At 37.5% G+C, this 23,048-nt stretch overlaps 1 protein-coding gene across 2 annotated transcripts; it reads right to left on the bottom strand.

The window, feature by feature from the left end:
- Positions 1–1,215: 1,215 nt before the first annotated feature.
- Positions 1,216–13,667, bottom strand: LOC135641654 (polyadenylate-binding protein 2-like). 2 transcript variants are annotated; one of them, XM_065157214.1, is made up of 9 exons: positions 13,099–13,667; positions 8,884–9,002; positions 8,107–8,763; positions 7,943–8,020; positions 7,787–7,876; positions 4,346–4,483; positions 3,049–3,228; positions 2,116–2,319; positions 1,216–1,617 (listed from the first exon to the last, which is right to left on the bottom strand). In XM_065157214.1, the coding sequence occupies exons 1-9, from the start codon at positions 13,346–13,348 to the stop codon at positions 1,372–1,374; spliced, it is 1,962 nt and encodes a 653-aa protein (XP_065013286.1). In that variant the 5' UTR covers positions 13,349–13,667; the 3' UTR covers positions 1,216–1,371. The 2 variants fall into 2 exon arrangements, with proteins under 2 accessions (XP_065013286.1, XP_065013288.1); XM_065157216.1 differs by having other exon boundaries at positions 2,116–2,316.
- Positions 13,668–23,048: the final 9,381 nt, after the last annotated feature.

The raw sequence follows: 23,048 nt of genomic DNA, 5'->3' as shown, positions 1-23,048 counted from the left end.
CCTTTAAAGAAAAGCAGAAAAGGGATTAAAGAACCAATTGAATGATTCAATTAGAATGATGATTTAGGTATACTTGAAGGGAGATTTAACATTATGATGGTCAAAGCAAGGTGTGTTTCTTAAGGTTGGTCAACATAAATGCAGATGAATATTCTCCACCTAATTTGATCAAATTGAAATGTGATCTATGTAAACAGTTGTCCTGTGTAGAGTGTGCACTAAGGAGACATCTATTGACCCAGTATTGTATAAATATGTTCTAATGATGTCAAAAAAATGATGCAGTCTAAGAAATTACTCTTTAGACTGAAAGGGTTGGCCATGTCAAAACTTCCATGTCCAGCTCAATAAATAGTGCAGACATTGAAGAAAACATGATCTCTGTAGAGAAGATCGTGCCATCATGTTCTTGAGAGGGAGTAAAGAAGCATGAGGGTTTGACAAAGATGAAGCAAGCGGTCATTGGTCATGTCACATTAAACTTTCTTTTTTTTTTTTGCATACTTTTAGACTATACGGATCAACTCCACTTCCAAAATCTCTACTATTTTCTGTGAACCAAATTGTCGAAACTAGAGCTGCTCTCATCGAAAGTCCAACTTGGTGGTCAAAACGCATGGAGTCTAAAAGCTTTTTAGACTATCAATTCCCATACTATGATGTCTAGTCATTGTTGACATCATCTCATAACTTCGATCTGATCTAATCGCCACCCAAGCGATACTTTAGACACGTGCGTACTAACTCCCTCGAACCTAGGTCTTTCATGTTCCGAACCCATTACCCATCTCAAATGCAAATAACTCTCTCTCTCTCTCTCTCTCTCTCTCTCTCTCTCTACACAAGTGGGACAAAGTCTCCCAAAGCTCGTTCCTTGTTCTGCCTCACGGAAACAACAGACTACAAAGATCAGACTGGTGAAAGTTAACAGATGCCAATGTCCATTGGCTTGGACAGTCAAGGCACTCGGAACCCTAAAGGGTTGTTCGCTCAACCCATGGTGAGGGATGACTAAACCAATGCGGCTTTCTTGGTTTAGCGCATGACAAGGTGAGAAAACGCACCTGAAGGCCATGGTTAAACTGCTGAGGCGAAGAATATGCTGTCTACTTTAGCGTAGGTGTCCGTCTCATGTTGTGCCAGCAATTCCTGGATTCCCAATGCCAATGACCATATCATACCTGCAACACTTGCAAGCAGCAGTAGTAAGTCAAATTCAAGCCAATACAATCATTGTTTCCACTGACAAACAGGTCGACAATGGCATAGTTGACACCCAATCCAACAAAAACCAAGCCAAAATAACCTCAAAAGACCAGCTGTTTGTCACCAGACGGTGTCCGGTATTATTTTAATCGAGTCTCTGCGATCTCAAGAAACAAGGCCATCATTCAGGGACAACGCCGCCAACTGATCAGTGGGGGCATTAGCCTGATGCTGCTGTGCGACGTTCCTCAGAACTTCCATTGCCTCTGCAACTTTCGCTTTCAGGGCATCTGGAGATTCCAGCAGATGCAGGACCTCAGTCTGGTCCATCTCCAGTAGCATCCCTGTAACTTTGGCTGCATGATCATGTTCGAGTTGCTCAACTAGTGGGTACAGATTCTCACCCAGCATCTAGACAGGAAAAACATTTGAATCATTATCAGTGGATCATTTCAGAATCACAAATCAAACACAGTAACTGATCATGGGACATTAAGATAGTCCCCACTGACCAAGCATAATGGTATACTTCAAATATATGAGCATAATATCTGCATCCTGAACAATTTGTGGTCAGTGATAGGCTCCACAGGAAAGCAAGTGACAAGGATTTCAAGCCCAGAGATGGATTCGGTCAATCTGAAAATGCAGAGACCATCAAGTGGCTGGGAGATGGGCCATGTATGGCCATGGAGTTTCAGGAGGTTCACTCATTTTTACCCATAGTTTGGTGCTGGTTTTAGTTAAAGAAACAAACATTACTCTGCCGCATAATATAATATGTGTGAGACATGTTATCCCAACAAATATGTACTACTAACAGAATGGCATAACAGTTTAAAAACATATACAAAGAAAAAAAGTTGCACACGGTAACTGGTAGGAGATGCATCTAGTGAAAAGACATACCATCCTTTGCTGCTCAGGAGTAGCATTTGCAAGGGCTGAAGCCAATGCCCCAATGGGAATAGGTTGTGACATAGGAGCATCTCGCATGGGCAAACCTCCCATGTCATAGGGAGATAGCATCCCTCCAACAACACCTGGTATTGGAATATCAGGCATGTTGCGTCCAGGAGGGTAGCGCTGGACACGGCCCCTTGGAAACATCTGCTATCCAATTTTGGCAAAAAATAATATGAATACACATTTTGCACTATACAAATCAGGATCACTGGAACAATCAAGAAGTAAAATTACTGCATTTGCAACAAAGTAACAATTCATATTGCGTAGCTCCAAATCATGCAGGCAGAAAAATCAACAAAGTGGACCAAGCACCAGACCATCATATAGCAATATTTCAGATTTCATTGATGAGAAATCGAGAAGTAAAACACATCAGACATACAGCTGTGCACAGCTCAAAATTTAGATGGACCATACTTGCGCACCCTATGTCTCTCAGTGTAAGCATGGATCCCATCTGTACTCTCCTCCATCTATTATCATGCATGCTTAATTTTATCATCGAAAAGTGTGACAATGTGCTTGATCTTTCCGTGATGCTTTTTGCAAATCCAGCACTCAGATGCCTCTAATGAGGTTAGAACTGCTCATTTCAGGCATCTACCTGACCAGTCAGTTAATTTTTAACAAATCAGTATCTACCACATATATAACTAGTTGCCTCACCCCCTCAAATAAATCAGAACTAGTGCAAAACCAATTTAAAACACAATGTGGATCTTAACCCATTCAACACCTCTCCTGTTTTATCATGTTTTATTTACAACCAGTTGCAATTATGTGAATATTGCTGAAATATACCATATAAATATAATATTGCAAAAGGTCAGAAAGGGAAAAACATCTCCGAATGCAAAGAGGATGATCGCAGACCTGTTGCTGAACTAGAGGCATAGACTGCTGCATTTGTTGTCTAGGTCCTACTCCAGAACGCCTACCTCCTGGGCGATGCATCTGCTGACCTTGTTGGACTAGGGGCACTAAGAAATTTGGCATAGGTGCCCCTGTGGGCCGCATTCCAGGAATAAGCTGTTGTTGGAAACCAAATCCAGGCTGTAGATGAAATTGTAGAATTTTGAGAATGCAATTAAAGATTAATAAGTATTGGTGCTAATTTATGAACTATAAAAAATTACAACATCAATCAACCCAGTGCACAATAACAATTTATCAATCTGAAATGTAATGATATGAAGATTAGATTTCCAATAGCATCCAAATATTTGGCAATGACAAAAAAGAATAGATCAATAGATCAAAACTCATCCAATATAAAAAAGAAAAAGCATCTGCAAATTGCATATTTTCCTTAAGCATCATATCGTCAAAGCTATCCATCTATTTTCACACTAATCTCATCATTGGGTCAAAAGCCCTGACAAGATTTGACAAAGATTTGAGCTGGAAAGAAGCAGCCTCAACATAAATGCTAGAAATGGTTTTCAATAGTTAAGATTATGAAAAATGCTAGTTGTTACATTGCCGTAGAAAAGACAAATAGTTAATATAATGAGAAGGTGTCCTTCATGTCCTCGTCCTTGCCTGATCATCTCAGAAAGTGCTTAATGCACCTTTTGTAACATAATGGAAATGGCATACAAGTGGTCTTCTGTTAAGTGGGGCAAGCAGCTAAATTCATCAACATTAAGCATATCAAACTTCCAATCCCCATTTTTCCATGTTCTCCAACTTTGTCCGAGAACCATAATGCTGCAATGTCTTTCACATTGAAATATAAAAAAAATCATAACAGGAAAAAAAAAAATCAATTACATTGGAAAATTGATGCTCAAACCTGTTATTAAGCATTATAATGGATGTTATATGACATGCATATTAACCATCATTGAGTTATCACTACTCACCAAATTAAATAACAGCTTGAATGATGATCGTGGGCTTTTTCTTTAACTTTCGGCCAAATCAAATCTTAAGATAAAAACTAAATAATCCCAAGAAATATGAGTTTTCTTTTTTAACATCAATATTACGCTTCATCAAGATATCTTATATTAATATTGCATATAATGAAGACACTCAAGACAGTCAATCAACATAAGGTGTATCATTAAGGGGTTGTGCATGGAAGAAAAGCATTAAATTTTTTTGTAAGCACTGTTGACTGAAAAAATAAATAAATCAAAGTACATAACAACAATATAATAGTTACCTGTGGTGGAATAAGGCCAGGAGGTGCTTGACCATAAAATATATGTTGCCCCACACCAGGAGCACCAGGGGGGTACATGGGAAAACGAGTACCAGCAGTAGGCACCATTGCTACTGGCCGTACTTGTGAAAACTGTGCCTGAAAATTAACAAAACCAATAGAAAGCATGATAAAAATGACCAAAAAACATATATGTAAACAATACATGCAGAGGTAGTACTGTCTAATGGCAGAGTAAAAAATAAAAACAAAATGGTACAAAGGCCACCATGCCAGCTAACAGTACACTGTACATAACTACTAGGTTGGACCATTCAAGGAAAGTAAAATAATCTGGTTTGGTACTTGCAAAAGTAAACACCTGAGTAGAACACTCATGCATGACAAGTGGACAATGAAGCTATCCAAACTTGACAGACATCATAAAGAAGAAGTTTGAGGCAGCCTAAAAACTGCATTCCCAGTGCGATGCTGTTCTAAAATCAGCAAGGTGCTCCCTGTCGAGAACTATACTTGTCAAAGGAAATTGACAAAATTTAACAAGCAGTTCAATTATAAGCACCATATACGACTGTTCGAATTCTTAATACCAGTTACCTGTGGCTAATTAAATCATTCAATTGAAGATTTTTGTTTTTGACATTTAATAATATAGAGCTCCAACACAGGAGACAAATGACTAGTAAAACAATGTGTTGGTGTCCAAACCTGAAGAATCCATCTTACAAGTTTGGGTGAAGCTTCTTGGCCAGCCTTGTTAAACAGGCTGTAGCTGCTATGTAGATAAGTCAACAAGGTCCAAGGAAAAGGGAATAACAGCTGCCAAACTGGTTGCTTGTGGTCTCAGAAAGTGGAGATAAGCAGGATCTAAGGTTGTTTTAAACAGGCTATGAGGGAGGGCAAGGTTAAAAATAATTGTGCTGCCAGGATACATTACTTGCAGGCTGCAGTTGCTAAGGTTGCTTTAAACAGGCTATGAAGGTTCTTCATTTGTCAACAAGTCATGCGCAATATCTTGATCTGCTAACTCAATTGACATTTGACCTTCCATAACTTCAGAAACTATACCAATTTTACTAACCTTTTCAACTTTTTCGATGCCACTTCTGTGAATTGTTACATATCCTTCAAATTACAGTTGTGATCTAAGAAGTTCATTTGCTAAAGTTTTCAAATTTCCTTTGGATGACTTTGGAGTTGGAAGAAGCTATATTTTAGAAGTGTTTGACAATGTCTAGAGCTCTTTATACCTATTTTTCTATTATTCAAACAAGGTGCTTGCAACAAGCTTTTATACTGTTATTAGTTACCATCAATTGCACGCATAACCACATTAAAACAAAGACACTTCTGTGCTGCAATATTGCACCAAGCATCTTCCTTTTAGCAACCTTTTTCAACACCTCCCAAAAGACAATAAAAGTTCATCAATAAACTATCTAATGCTCCTCATCCCCCTTGACATGTAAGCAAGCTTGGTCTTTCAGTCTCACTTTTAAGAAGCAACTCATTCACAGGGACACATGATACATGACTCAACATACACCTCGAGTTTACACTCCAATAAGTCATCAACCCCCATTGTATACAAGCTTGACCATTCACTGTCATCTCGCTAAATAAAGGGGTGGATAGGCCATGAAAGACATGAATTCACATCCATATGCACTGTGCCTGTGTACTTCCCAACACTTAACAAGTGCTTAATACTTGCTTTTATAAAGCAAATTTGCTATTGATAAACATTACCATCTCAAACAAAGCAGCTCTCAAACTTCATGATACAGACCAAATATTATGGTCATTCACAACTTCCAGTGAATTTTTAATAACTTGTCAGAATCTTTTATGTTCCTAAGCTTAAAATTAGTCAGAAGGATAGAAAATCATGGCTATCCTGAAACTTTTCTGCAGATCTGATGTAACAAAAGCAATTATACAAACTTGAGAAAAGGCTTGTGGTAGCCATAGACACCATCAGAGCCAAAATCACTGCTACAATAATGTCAAAATCCCACAAAGGATAAGCTACAAGCTTGCTATGCCATCTTTGTATCATGGTTGTCAGAAAAGATTGTTAAACACACTTGGAAGCAGAGAGTTGTGGTTAATTAGTATTTACAGCTGAAGTTATCTGTCAAAATGCACTTTATAACTCTAACAACAGCAAAAAGGAGCTGCTAACAACACTAATCTGAATATATCTACAAGTGTGAACAGCAAAGTTGAAAGCAGCAGCCATATAAAAGATTGTTTAACATGTCACTGTTTTAAAATTTATGGTGTTTCACAGAGATAACACAATCACAAAAAGGTAGTAAGGATTCGTGGATGAATGTAAAACAGCCCATAAATATGAAGTTAGCATAATACTATTGTATGTCAAAATTGTGGAAACATTTATGACTTTGCATTTTGAAGCGACTATGCTACAGGGTTGCAAATCTTTTTACAGAAATCAAACGAAGCAGCAGGATGTCGTTGCACTGGGCAGGTGGAACAAAAAAAACAGTAGTTTGGAAAAAAGAAATGGGTTTGTTTGGATCAGGACTTATTTGTTTAGTTTAAATCTTGAATGATGGATGGTAGATGATAGTGAACCGAAACCTAAGTATTGATTTCATATGTTCACAAAATGGTCAACCAGTTTTAACTCCCATTACCAGTCCCCAGTGAACAATGCACAAAGTTTCAATCAAAAGCAAACTTCCCAAAAGAACCAATATATATCTCAAAACACATCCAGGAAGTCCTCCCAGAACTACAAATAAGAAAAGAATATTTGACAAACACTACTAGACATTCTCCTGTCACTCCTCATAAAATCAAATGTAAATAGCAAATCAATAAAAACTACATCAACTTCGAACAACAAAAGCTAAATGAAGACAATCAATAGGCTTTTTTGACCAACCCAAAATATCAACAAAATTTTATTCCTCCTAGACTGTTTGCTGCTTTAACAGCATCAGTGAAGCACTTTTTTTGGCTAAACGTAAAATTTCCATTACATAGAAAGTCTAGTACATAATTCTCCTCAGATATCCGAGCACATTACATAAGCATTTTTCATACATCAGAAGAATTATGCTCAATTCATTTCAATCTAGCCAAGAAAAACAAAGTAGAGCAATAGCATCAGGGACAACAATTTGAATTCAAAAAGTACAGGTCATAATACCACTCATTTAGCATAACACTCATCAAAATGAAATATGTATCATCATTCAGATACTGGAGCTGCCATCAAAGAACATGTGCCTTATGTTTTCAAGTAATGCACAGCTCTGCCCCTTCAAACTTCTACATTGTAATAAGGTATCCTAAACTAGAGATAGGCCATTAGTAGAAGGTACTGCATTTAAAACCAGCTGACCATAGGATGACTCACATTAAGGCTTGATCATTACATCGATAAAATACTTGGATAAAGTAAAATACCTGCAACTTAGCTCTTCTATCTTCTTTACGCTGTGCAGGTGCAACGTAAAGTGGCTTCCCGCAGACCATCTTCCCATTCATCTCTGTGAGCTACATAAAAAGGAAAAAAATTTCAGTTTACCATTTTCCCAAACACATAAAATTGGGAAAACTTACAGCTCGAGCTGCTTCATCAGGAGCCGAAAAAGCAACAAATCCAGAACCTTTACTTATACCATTAGGTTCCCGCATAACCTGTGATTTAACCACATCCATAAAACGGCCAGTAGAACTTACCAAAAAAATTGAGCAAAATATGTACAAAGATAGATAAATTATACCTTGCAAGAAGTAATCATACCAAAACCAGAAAAGAGTTCTCTCAGTTCATCTTCTCCAATGCTATCATCCAAGTTCTTCAAATATAAGTTAAGACCTTGATATTTGTCCATTGTCTCCTTTGCATTCCGATCAAACTTTTCTTTCAGTTCCAGTTCCCTTTCAGATTTCTTAAGTGCCTTTCCAACATACCATTCCTTATCATCAAATTTATGCCCATTGAGTTCTTGTACTGCTCGGGCAGCAGCATCCGGGTTCTCAAAATTAATGAACCCAAAGCATTTTGATTTTCCATCTTCCTCCCTCATAACAACAGCACTGGTTATTTTGCCATACTTGCCAAATATGTTTTCTAGATCTTCCTTCGTAGTCGACTCTGATAGATTTTTGACAAAGACATTACAAAATTTTGTCTTGTCTAAAGAATTTTCCCTTTCCTGCTTGCGAACAAACGGTCCAACAAAAACCGGTTTATCATTGACAAGCATGCCATTTAGCTTATTAATTGCATTCTGTGCTGCCTCTTCTTGATCAAATTGAACAAAACCATAGCCTTTTGATTGGCCAGATGCATCTGTTGCGACCTTGCAGGAGAGAATACTACCAAAAGACGAAAATATCTCATGTAGTGCCTTGTTGTCTATTTCTTTATCCAAATTCTGAGGGGGCAGGGAAGAGTACAAGACAAAAAATTGCAAAGGAAACGTAAGTAGCATAAAACAAGCAAGCCATAAAGACAAAAGAATGTTATTGTTACAGCAAACCAAATTGCATTGTACCTTAATGAAAACATTTGCTGCTCCACTTCTGCGGATACTAGGGTCACGGTTCGAATACATGATGCGAATAGGCTTGTTGTTAAGTGGGGTAAAGTTCAGCACATCCAATGCCGTAGCAGCTGTCAGACATATGAGGGTCAGATCCAAAAAAAAAAGTCTTCCTAAATCATTTGACCATCACACTAAAATAAGCATCACTTTTTTTCCCTTGTAGTGTCATACTCAGAATCTTTATGGAACAATCAAAAGACTAGCACAATATTTGTACTGAGACAGCTTCCACATAGTGAAAGCCCTCAATGACCATGAAGAATAATCCAATGATAACAGCGACAAACAACCAAGTTGTCTGACATTGGTGAAAGAGCTTCTAATCAATACAAGAATCATCTTAGTTATTATAAAAAATTTACAGCATGAATGGCATTAATAAAGCTAGCATCAGATTAAAAAAACCATTTTTAACAAATTTCAAACTTCAGAAAGGTAACATTAACAATGTCTGCATTATAGTGATTCTACTACAACTTTCATACCCAAGCATCTCGGATTTTACAACAAAAATTATAAATGAAACAAATGAACTTAAAACAATGCCCAGAAGAATCAGGTATGTTGCAGAAAACCAATTTTATAAATTTATTGCTTAAACTCCACAATAGATCTATCATCTATGCCAAAAGCCCAAAACGAAGGTACTGTCTTTCATAAGGACACTACCATTGACGAAGCCGCGGAAAACCTTCTCTCATCAGCATTGCGAAGCACAATAAAAGATAAATGCTTAGACAAACTGGAGAAGCAATTGCAAAATTTTTATAATCAGACATCTCAAAATAGAATATTCAAGAGGAATAGTAAGGTATAACAAAAATGTCTTTTCTCATCAAATTCTCAGTCCCAGTTCATCCGCTTATTTAACACAATAACAATCCAACAAAGAACACAAGGGGTTGTTCGGTTTAAAACAAGTGGCACTTCCAAATGCATTCAATGTAAGTTGTGCACCCTGCTTCTTCAGTATTAAGTATAGCAGAAGTGAGAAGAAATGGTAGAAGTATGGCATAGCAAGATCCCCCACCCTAACAGATTTGAATTCAGCTGGGGGATCAAAGTTAGTTTCTGGAAAGTGAAACCAAGGTCTCTAGGTAACAACTAATACAACAATTCTCTCTCTTTAATAAAATGAAATAAATTAATACTACATAATTTAATACATCACAAAGGTAAATATGCTTAATCAGACATTGAGGAACCTAATTTAAGTATTTTTCTGGACCAATCTACCTTTAAATATCAATCTAAATGATTAAACTCAAAACCAAATGATTAAATCTGATTCAACAAAATAACAACCCTAAATTGTTGGATCCTTCTTATGCCATAACAAACATTGGTACTCATTGGAACTTGATTTCTGAAAAGCTTTCTTTTCAACAAACACACTCTTAACAGAATTTATGATTAAAAAAGCCTGAATCAAATAAGTCAATAAAATTAAAGATATGTTTTTGTTTGTTGTTTCGGAAAGGACAAAAGCTACAAAGAAAGAGAAATAAATCATCTTGTAAAAAAAGAAAATAGACAGAAAAGGACTGAAATAATTGAGAATAGGGAAGAGACCAAAGGCCAATGACATCCTGAACCATAAAAAAGTTGAGAACAAATCAGCATCCAGCTGATATGAGTTCCTTCTCATGTCTATCAGATCAGTCAGATGGTAGGATCAAGTGGCTGTGTTAAGTTTGAGCTCATTAAGTTATATAAAGGTTTAGTTAAAGTTCACTTTCCAGAAAATTAAGAATGATAATTGGCCTATGATAGCCATTGTTCACACCCATGGTTGTGTTAAGCTTGAGCTCATTAAGTTATATAAAGGTTTACTTAAAGTTTACTTTCCAGAAAATTAAGAATGATAATTGGCCTAGATAGCTGTTGTTCACACCCCAAAATCACGATCAACTGTTCGGCTATGCTTATATGGGCCTGTAGGTAATTTTATTCATTTATACATCCGTTTTTATTTCAACGAATGAGGTCTTCTTTTAGCTTAAATTGGGTTGTCTATGAGCATGAAAATATTCAGTTAACACACTTGGACTGAACAAAATAATTGTTCATACCAAAGAGCTACTGCCACAGATACACACTTCTAAGGCTTTTTCTCCTAGGTGATCAGAAATTCTATTTAACTTGACAAGAAAACAAAGAAGGATGTCAGTGTGTTCACTACAGAAGCCAAAGTAAAAAAATTTCATTTAATGATGTGACGAGGTGATGGATATAAAAATTCACATTCTTGGGAGAGAATGCAGGACAGCAAACAAAATGGGATTCTACAATGTCAAACTTTGAGCACATGAAGTTGAACAGGTACAATTTTATGTTTTAAATCTGGAGAAATATAGGACAAGGATCACAATGTGATTCCATGACAACAACACAAAGAAATTCTTGTTGGATTTTCCTTTCTTTCAATTCTTAGTCAAATACTAGAAAAGAAAATTAAGACATTAGCAAGGTCAAAGAGATTTAAGATTATTGGATATTTCAATTTTTTATGCTATGCTGATACAATCAAACATTGATGAAAATTATTAAGAAAATCTAAACTTGAGACTCCCAATAGATTGTTGGATGACGTCACAATCACAAATATAACAGTATATCCAATAAAGCAAAAAATTACAACAAATCATTGGCTCAGATTATAATTAATCAAGTAACTCATAATATGGTTTGCATATCAAGCAAAGTTAGGGTGCTTGAACTTCAGCCTCTCTCCATGTAAGGAGAATGCATAGTCATCCAACTGTCACCAGCAGTGATCCAACAAAGCAAGTTGAATACACTAATTATTTGGTCAATCAATTGAAGCAGAAAATTTTATAAATGATATCAAGATATATATAAGTAAACAACATACAGATTAGGATGGATATAGATTGGAATTACAAGCCACCACAATAATCACATTCAATGCTTTGTTCACAACTGAGGAGTTATTGAACTCATTGATCACTAATGATTTAGCATCCAATCAGTGACATCATTTGCCAAATCCAAACAATGACTTGGGATCAAGCAATGATAGGCCCACAAATAAGTCATCTAGGAATTCTTTTAATAGGATATTGTCATCCTCTCAATTTATCCAATATTTTACAAGCAATAAAACCTTTTTTTTCTTTTTTTTCTTTTTGTTTTCTCTTGGGAGGCTACTTCTCTTCCTTCAATGAATGAGGCACCAGATAGGAGCCACAAACTCCTACAAAAACGTTCATCGTAAAGTTCCCCATTCACAAATAGGGGAGAATAACCAGCAAAAACAATAAGATCATGTACATATTAATAATTTCCAGCACTTAATGCTAGATATCAGAAATAAGATAAACAAACACAAAAAAGAACCAATCAAAACAAGTGATGACAAAGATTTCAATTTCTTCTTTGTGCAAGAAGAAGAGTTTCGTCATCCTAGTCAAAATTAGAACATCAAGGACTCTTATTTTCCCTTAAAATGTTTAACAAAAAATCACATACCGAAAAAAATTGAGGCCTAAAGTTATCTCATGTAATAACAAACAACAACTAATTCAACCTAAACAATTGAAACATATAAAACAGATACTTCACGGGGAAAAACAAAACTCTACCACTGCCAAAATGGGGCTTCTAAAAATGCCAGAGTACCCTTATTTCTCAACTCAAGCTTCCTTGCCAAATTCTTTAGATACTAATGACTAGACAATTGAAGAGACTCGTGGCTATCAAGATCCTAATAGCAAGTCGTAAAGGAACTACTCCACTTCATTCAGAAAGTACAAGAAGGATCTTATATGCTTTACCTTCATATTTAATGTGGATCGAGTTTTTATAATAGCTGGTAGTCCATCAATATGCCTCTTTCTACCCTACCAATCGTTGATACCACACCATCACTAAACCTAATCCAAAGCATAGTCACTCTTGCTCAGATGGTATCTAAACATAAAACCAACATTAACTAATAATTTTCATCAGGTTAGTCAAACAAATGATAAGAAACCTCAACGAAATTGGCTGTGGCCATCAAATGAGGAAAGGAAAAAAGAGTGTGAGAATAAATAGCATGATATTAGCAATTTAAATATCCAAAATTAGCATGAGTGGACATCTAATCCAAGCATCAAATCGAACTTCCTGAACTGATGACAAGAAGATGATCCAACTCACCATCGGCAGGGTTAATAAAGTTGACATAAGCATAGCCGAGAGATCGGTGCGTATTGACGTCATGGCAGACCCGGACCGACAGCAAGGGGCCGATCTGGCTGAACAGATCGTAGACCTGCGCGTCCGTCACGCTCCCGTGCAGGTCACCCACGTACAGCGACGTCGGCGAGGAGTGGCCCCCGCCGGCGGAGGCGATATTGTTGTCGACCGTCCCGTTCGGCGCCTGATGCTGCATCGGAGCCTGCGCCATCTCTCGCACAGGATAGATATTTTTTGGAATTTTTCTCCCCCTTCCTCTCGTTATTGGAACAAACCCTAGCGATTACAACGACGAGCACGACAAACCTTCCTCTTTTCGATAGGATTTTTTGGTGGGTAATTATGGGGACAAGGATCTGGGATCACGGGAGATCGCTGCTTTTTTTGAGGATTTTTGCAGATTTTTTGGGGATTTTTGCTTGATCGGAAGGGGAGGAAAAGGGGGTCGGGGGTACAAAGAGAGATGTAGACGGATTTAACGAAACATAGGGAAGTAAGAGGAGGGCTTGGGAGGGGCAGCACGGACTGCACCGCGCTCGGTTCCGTCGCCCGGTCCGCGCATCTTATAGTGCGCTCCGACGGGCGTCGACTAGTCGAAAGCGTGGTCGGTAACGCACGCGCTGGTGAGGTCCTGGCCGTTGGATCTTTGCCATCCCTCCTTCGTGGGCGTTCGATTTCACGGCGTCGGTGCGCCTCCGTGTCTCGTGGTCAATAAATAGTTCTTTTTCCTATAAATAATACTTTATAATAATACAAAATGTTAAAATATTTAGATGGTTAATTGGATTTGCAGAATGTGTTGACCGAAAATGGTGGAGTATTTACGCTCACCAGAATGTCTTAACACAAAATATTGAAATATTTAGAGGACCAACTAAATCAGGAGAATGTCTTAAAATATTTAGATGATTATTCGAATGTGCACAATGTCTTAGCTGAAAGTGTTGAAATATTCTGGTGATTGCTTGAATTTGATGTTTTTGAGGTCTAATGGGATAATTAATGAATTAATTATACTTAATTTTGAGTTAATAGTAATAGATTAACCTAATTTTATAAACCAAGTTAACTTTTTACCACAGATGTTACAGTGGTTTGCATGTCAAAAGGAAAAATAATCAATAATCGATAATAAAATTTAAATCAAAAAATCAATATAATATTTATTTAGTTTGACACTCCTTCCATAAAGAAAATCAAAAATATCAACACCCAAATTAGTTTTATGTTTCCTACCCAATACGTTGACACACACATCGTATCTATCTATAGAAAAAATATTTTTTCATACTTGAATTCTCAATCGTACAAGTAATATTATTCGAATATTACTCTCCGAATTCTATTCAAGAATATATACTTGTCAACTCTATTCGATGCGGTTGACCAGTTGTATTTCTTGTGTTTTTAAATATCAGTGGATAGCAAACCATCATGACGCTGTCGGTGCAACATATTATATATATATATATATATATATATATATATATATATATATATATATATATATATATATATATATATATATATATATATATATATATATATATATATATATATATATTGTTGTTGTTTCTATCATTGGAGTATCTTCGCAAAGACATCGAGATAAATATAGGAAGCATTGCACTCCTATTAGTTCAAACCTAAGGATAATATAAAATAAATGATCTCCTATCCTGATATCATATTAAAATTTTTATCATGATCATATTATATTAAGAGCTTAAGTTGGAAAATGATCAGATTTATATCGGTAATATAAAGAAAACGTTAACAGGGGTACGATGGATTGCTCCGTAAAACCGTAATCAATTGGGTATCAAATTTCGTGCTTTCATTTAACTCCGGTCAATTAATTTAAGCACGCATCTTAACGTCCACAATACGTTAGCAAACGCTACTTACAAGAAAACGACCAAGTTATTATTGTTGGCAACAACCAAAATGGAGTGAGTGTATAATAAGAAATGTTACTATTTATAACTTTTGAGTTAGAATTGTTAGTATCGGAGCGAGGGGTGAATTAGTGCAGCGGATTAAAAGTCGTAAGTTTGAAATCGATTTCGTAAATATATAGAGATTTCAATTTGATTAAGGATGACTTAACTAAAATAACTCGAGTAAATATAGCCAGGAGATGAAAACTGAACGATTTGTAGCTAAGTAAAGAAATGGTTCAAAAAATTAAATACTCACACATTCAAGGAGCACCACGATGTATAGTGGTTCGGTCAAATGACCTACATCCACTTTTGAAGCTTTCTTCGATGAGGCTCCCAACTTCTACTTGTAAATCATTTTGAAGGGAAAGGACCAAATACCCCTCTTACAACCTTCTTACAAGTGGTTCACACTCTTACAGATTTTTCAAAGAGAAAGAGGGAGGTGAACACTTAAGCTATTGAAAACAAGATTTTGTTAGAGCTTTTTCTCACTTTCTAACTTGTCAAAAAGGTGTCATCTCTGCTAAGAATTGAGGGGTATTTATAGGCCCCAAGAGGATTCAAATTTGGGCTTCAAATTTGAATTGCTTTTGGGTTTCCCGATGCGGGCGGTGCCACCGCCTGTTAGTGGCGGTGCCACCGCTTGTCAGTGACACTGATAGTGTACTGGCGGTGGCACCGCCAGACCTCTTGGGTTCTAGGTGGTGCCACCGCACAGTCCAGTAGTGTACTAGCGGTGCCACCATCGGACCTCTCGGGTTCTGGGCGGTGCCACCGCCTGGACTGTTCCAACTCACTAGTTGGGCTCCAAACTTGACCCAAACCAGTCCAAACTCGGGCCCAATTGGCCCCTAACTGGGTTATAGGATTAACCATTAATCCTAACCTAAATTATATGCAAACTACGAAATTAAGACATAGCCCTAAGCAAATTTTAAGCGGCAACATCGAGTTTCCTTTTGGGGAGTTTTCCGACGGACTTCTGATACACCCTCAAATTTCTTCCAGCGGACTCCCAGCAGGCTCCCGGTCTTGTGGCGAGTTCAACGAGTCATTGGCAAGTATCTAAACCTTCTCGGTGATCTCCGCGAATCTCCGACGATCTTTCCGGTGGACTTCCGAAAACTTCGGTAAGTCCTCGATTCCTTCTCGGTTGGTTCCGGCAGCACTTTCGACGATTCTTCGGACTTTCGGCAGACTCTTGAACGCTCATCGAACTTGACTTTGGTAAACTTGCTTTATGTCTTCTTGCTATCGTAGTTAATTCTGCATATGTAAAACACACTTCGATCTAGACAATTAATCCTAAGCATCTAATCAAGTTGTCCGGCATGCCATTGGTCCCTCGACACTTCATCCGATTCTTCGACCCATCGTCCTCTCCTACGGCCTATTGCCTAATCGGCCAGTTGACTCTGTAACTCTAATATCCTTGACGCAATGTCCGCTCTTCTTGGCCCAATGCCCGAATCCATGGCTCGAAGCCTTATGTCGATACATCGACCGATCCACCGGCCCAACGTCCAATCTTCTGACATGTTCCTCCAGCCCAACATGATTTTCCTGCTTTAATTGTCTTATCCTGATCGAAGCATCATACATCACTCAAAACGTAGATTAAAACATAAACACATTGATTGGTTTCATCATCAAAATATGAGATTCAACAATCTACCCCTTTTTTATGATGACAACCAATTGACGACGGAGTTAACCTTAACTCCCGAATGTTAGGATCAAGAGCACTAAGTGGGGGGGATGAATTAGTGCAGCGGAAATCTTTCTACGATTAAAAAAACGTTCGAACGATAAAAGCGATTTCGGTGTGAAAGTCGATTCTAAGATTACTTTAACTTAAGATCAAGCGAGATGACGTTAAAATCAATCTATGAAGGCAGTTTGCAGTTATGATGAAAACCAGAATATAAGCGCAAACTGAAATACGACGTTCGTACGAAGAAGCTGATTTACGTCTAAATGTTGATTCGTAAATTACTTGATTAGGCAAGATACAGTTTAAGCAAGGATATAAAGGCAGTTTGCAGTTATGATTGAAATCAAAACGTAAACGCAAACTGAAATATGATGATCGTACGAAAAAATAGATTTACGTCTAAACACTGATTCGGAAAGTGCAAAGCTTACGATTGTATATGCGCAGAAAGCAGTAAGCTTTAGAGGAGGTTTGCAGTAAAGATAATATGCTCAAAGTAAATGCAAACCGAGATTTAGAGTGGTTCGGTCAATCTTGACCTACTCCACTTTTGGCTTCCTCCACCGACGAGGTCACCGATGTCAACTAGAGGCCTTTCTTCAATAGACGAAGGCCAACCAGCCTTTTACAATTTCACTCCTTTTGACGGGCTCAGGAGACAACCCTTACAGAATTTTCTCTCTTCTCTTTACAGCTCAGAACTTGGAAGAAAAGAGGAAGAAGAACTTTTGGCCTTTACAACAATTTTGAGCTCTAAAAATCACATAACAAGATCAAGATTTCGGTGTAAGTTCATGCCCTTTCTGTGCTGAATGGGTGGGGTATTTATTGGCCCCAACCCAGTTCAAATTTGGAGCTCAAAACTGTTAATTCCCGGAATTCCGGGATCAGGCGGTTGCACCTCCTGACTGAGGCGGTTGCACCGCCTAGCAGAGCTCGAATACTGAGCCTCTGGGTGGTGCTACCTCCTGTCAGGGGCGGTTGCACCTCCTGGCAGAGCTCGAAGACTGAGCTCAGGCGGTGCCACCTCTTGTCAGGGGAGGTTGCACCGCCCAGTCTCGCTCGGAGACTGAGCCCAAGCGGTGCCACCTCCTGGCTAGGGCGGTTGCACTGCCTAGTCTCGCTCGGAGACTTAGCCCAGGTAATGCCACCTCCTGGCTGGGGCGGTTGCACCTCCCAGTAGAAATCAGGGTCCGAATGGGTTGATCCATTCGGCCCAATTTGGGTTTTTCAGGGGCTCAATTGCCCCAAGATTAAGTTAATGGGATCACCTCCTATTTCCAACTTAATCATTGTGCTAACTACGATATTCCCTAAGACATTTACTGCAACTTGCTCCGGTGCGTCAATCGCTTCTTCCGGCGAGCTTCCGGCGAACTTCCGTCGATCATCCGATGAACCCTCGGTGATGCTCCTGCGGACTTCCGGCAAACTCCTGGACTTGCGATGATCCACTTGGCGAGTTCCGACGAGCTTCTTTGGCAAGCTCATGGACTTCTCGGATTTGTTCCCACAGAACCTCCGACGACTGTCCGAACTTCCGTCGAACTCTCGAACTCCCAACGTGATCATTGTCTTGACTCCGGCGCAACTCCTGCTGCATGTCTTTCTTCCATCGTAGTTAATCCTACACACTTAAAACAAAACTTTGATCGAGACAATTAATCCTAAGCAATTAACCAAGTTGTCCGGCATGTCATTGGTCCCTCGATGCTTCGTCCGATTCTTCGGTGCATCGTCCTCTCCTGCAGCCTATTGCCCAATCGGCCAGTTGACTCCGCAACTCCGATATCCTTGGCACAATACCCGCTCTTCTTGGCCCGATGCCCGAGTCCAATGCCCGAAGCCTTTTGTCGATACGTCAACCGATCTACCGGCCCGACGTCTAATCTTCTGACATGTTCCTCCGGCACAATATGATTTTCCTGCTTTAATTGTCTCATCCTGATCGAAGTATCCTGCGTCACTCAAAACGCAGATTAAATCATAAACATATATTAAGTAGTTTCATCATCAAAAAACGAGATTCAACACCGGAGTTTAAACAAACTCCCCCTATCAATATACCATACTGATAGAAACTCTTGGATTCAAAAATCCAAGCAACATGTCATGATAAAATCATGACATATAATCAACATACTTCTCCCCCTTTGTCATCAACAAAAAGGAGTACCACAATCAAGTGTTTGTGATATACAAGTTCAACTCATTGAATGAAAAACATAATATCTATTTTTATCATCATGCAAGTTTCTATCATCAAAGATATACATGGTAGTACGATAGCAAGTTTAAAATTACTTAAAAATCAGAATGCATAATTTTAAAATTTATTAAGCATGATCATTATGTATGATATTAAAACATGGTTTCAAAATATTTAATATTTTTATTACATAATTTCATCATTATGCATCATCATATTTTCAAATTCTAACATGCACAATTTTAAAACTATACATTTTATTTTTCATGCATGATACAAATAAATCAATCATCATTATGAGTATATTATACATAATATTCAAGCATTCATGATACATCATTTTGGCAATATGATCATAGCTTTTCAATGATGGTATCTAAATGTCAAAGTTCATTACATCATATCATGCATGATCATTAACTTCTCATTTGTATTTCATACATAATTTCATTTCATTACATTAGTAACATCAAGAATAATTAATTGGGTGATGAGATAAATATTTCATGAATACACGGAATTGTATAAAAATCATATCATGAGTGTTTCATGCATTCATATCATCACATGAAGAATACCAAAAATGATTTTGGTGATAAGATACATAAATAATGAATATAAATTTTGAATATCATGAGATATATTATGATTTTTTTTAATAACTCAAATAGTGAAAAGAAAGAATACAATCTTGATTTATAAAATAAATTTTCAAGTTATAATTTTCAAAAATCAAGATAAAAATCGTGGTTAGATGAAACTCATTCAAATCATCAAAATGATCAAAATCACTTTTAAGATGATCAAATAGATTCATTAAATTCAATAAGATAGAGAAAAAGAATTTTTAAGAAAAATACTTTTCTCTTTTTAGTTGTTTCAATTTATGTGATTGATTTTATATTAGAATGCTCAAATATTTGTTCTTATATTAAAATCATACATCAACGTTTAGGATCAATAAATAAATTTAGTCATGAAAACCACCAAAATCAATAAACTACAAAAATTATTATTTATAACTTCAAAATCTCATGCATAAAATCGTCAAATCATGGTATCAAAATTTCAATATTTTCATTACAATTTTATGCATCATTAAGTATACAATCGTCAAGCATGACACTTACACTATTTCATATAAGCATGCCTATTTCATTTATGTCAAATCAAAATATACATCATTTTTTAAACCGAAAAAGCTACATTTATTATCGTGAAAATCAATAATCCATAAATCATAAAAATCACTATGCATTATTTCAAAAGAAAACTGCATGATCATTATGCATTACTTCAAATCAAACATGATTTCATTTAATCAAAATCGAGAAATAACAATGGAAATCAACATGATACATATTATTACTTCTTAGCCACATATAGCATGATTTCATAAGTCATTTTTAATCAAAATCATTTTATTTATCATAAACATGTAATTTTCATGATTATGTTCAAAATTACTAGAATGATAAGCATGATTCCTAATTTTTATATTTTTAATTTTTTAAACATGTAATTTTCAAAAATAATTATTCTAAGAAAAAAATGAATCATGTAAAACATCAAGTAATTTCAAAATAAATTAAGGGGGTTTCGATTACCTCATCGTTGAATGCGGTTAAGGTGTAGTTTGCCACCTCACCTTTTTTTATTTTCTCCTCGTCTTCGGAGGAGCTCGATTCATCCCAATTTTTGTTCTTCTTCTTGCATTCAAAGCAAGTAGTTCCGTTCTTTTTGTTTTTTAATTTTTGTTTCATTTGTAGTTTAGGTTCACCATCACTTGAGCTTATGCTCGAGTGGTCTTCAAATGTTCTATGTCCCAAATCCTTCCCGTTCTTTGGAAAGTTATTCTTGAGTTCCATTTTTGCTACATTGTTCATTTCGTAGGTCATTAGAGACCCAATAAGTTCTTCAAGAGGAAATGTTTTAAGATCCTTGGCCTCTTGAATGGTCGTAACTTTTGGATCCCAACTCCTTGGAAGGGATCTTAAAATTTTAGTTACTAGTTCAAAGTTAGAAAAACCTTTACAAAGAGTTTTGAGTCCATTGATAACATCCGTGAAACGGGTATACATGTCTCCGATGGACCCACTTGGTTTCATCCGAAAAAGTTCGCAAGAATACACAAGAATGTTGATTTTGGACTCTTTCACTTGGCTAGTGCCTTCATGAGTGACATCAAGAGTTCTCCAAATATCAAAAGCCGAATCACAAATCGAAACGTGATTAAATTTATTTTTGTCAAATACACAAAACAAGGCATTCATAGCCTTTGCATTTAAAGCAAAAACCTTCTTCTTTGATTCATCCTATTCGCTCATTGAAAGAGAAGATTTTTGAAATCCATTTTCGACAATATTCCAAATCTCAAAATCCATGGAAATAAGGAAGATCCTCATACAAGTCTTCCAATACATGTAATCCGACCCATTAAACATAGGTGGACGTGTAATAGAGTGACCCTCTTGCATGTCGGAGTAAGTCATCTCTCTTGGGCATTAAACCAAATTTGAGAGTGAGCTTTGCTTTAATACTAATTGTTATAATTGGAGTGGCACTAAGAGGGGGAGGTGAATCAGTGCAGCAGATTAAAACTCGTAAGTTTGAAATTGATTTCATAAATATGTAGAGATTTCGATTTGATGAAGGATGACTTAGCTAAAATAGCTCGAGTAAATGTAGTCAAGAGTAGGGAGATGAAAACCGAACTATTTGTAACTAAGTAAAGAAATGGTTCAAAAAATTAAACACTCACATATTCAAGGAACACCATGATGTATAGTGGTTCGATCAAATGACCTACATCCACTTTCAAAGCCTTCTTCGATGAGGCTCCCAACTTCCACTAGCAAATCACTTTGAAGGGGAAGGACTAAATACCCCTCTTACAATCTTCTTATAAGTGGTTCATACTCTTACAGATTTTTCAAAAAGAAAGAGGGAGGTGAACACTTAAGCTATTGAAAACAAGACTTTGCTAGAGCTTTTTCTCACTTTCTAACTTGTTAAAAAGGTGTTCTCTCTATTGAGAATTGAGGGATATTTATAGGCCCCAAGAGGATTCAAATTTGGGCTCCAAATTTGAATTGCTTTTGGGTTTTTCGGTGCTGGCGGTGCCATCGCCTATCAGTGGCGGTGCCACTGCTTATTAGTGTCTAACACTGATAGTATACTAGCGGTGCCACCACCAGACCTCTCGGGTTTTGGGCGGTGATATCGCCTAGTCCAATAGTGTATTGACAATGCCACCACCGGACCTCTCGGGTTCTGGGTGGTGCCACCGCCCAGTCCGGCGGTGCCACCGCCCAATCCAGCAGTGCCACCGCCTAGACTGTTCCAGCTCACTGGTTGGGCTCTAAACTTAGCCCAAACCAGTCCAAACTCGGGCCCAATTGGCCCCTAACTGGGTTATAGGATTAACCCTTAATCCTAACCCAAATTATATGCAAACTACGAAATTAAGACATAGCCCTAAGCAAATTTTAAGTGGCAACGTCGAGTTACCTTTCGACGAGCTTTCCAATGAATTTCCGGTGGACTTCCGATACACCCTCAGATTTCTTCCAGCGGACTCCCAGCAGGCTCCTGGCCTTGTGGCGAGTTCAATGAGTCTTTGGCAAGTATCTGAACATTCTCGATGATCTTCACGAACCTCCGACGATCTTTCCGGTGAACTTCCGAAAACTTCGACAAGTCCCCGATTCCTTCTCGGTTGGTTCCGGCAGCACTTCCGATGATTTTTCAAACTTTTGGCGAACTCTTGAACACCCATCGAACTTGACTCTGGTAAACTTACTTTATGTTTTCAAGCTATCGTAGTTAATTCTGTACATATAAAATATACTTCGATCTAGATAATTAATCCTAAGCATCTAATCAAGTTGTCCAGCATGTCATTGGTTCCTCGACGCTTCGTCCGATTCTTCGTCGCATCGTCCTCTCCTACGGCCTATTGCCCAATCGGCTAGTTGACTTTGCAACTCCGATATCCTTGGCGCAATGTTTGCTCTTCTTAGCTCGATGCCCGAATCCACGA

Source organism: Musa acuminata, chromosome BXJ3-6, assembly GCF_036884655.1.
Source record: "Musa acuminata AAA Group cultivar baxijiao chromosome BXJ3-6, Cavendish_Baxijiao_AAA, whole genome shotgun sequence".
NCBI lineage: Eukaryota > Viridiplantae > Streptophyta > Magnoliopsida > Zingiberales > Musaceae > Musa > Musa acuminata.
The sequence above is the reverse complement of the archived record's forward strand: the minus strand, read 5'-3'. Positions and strand labels throughout refer to the sequence as shown.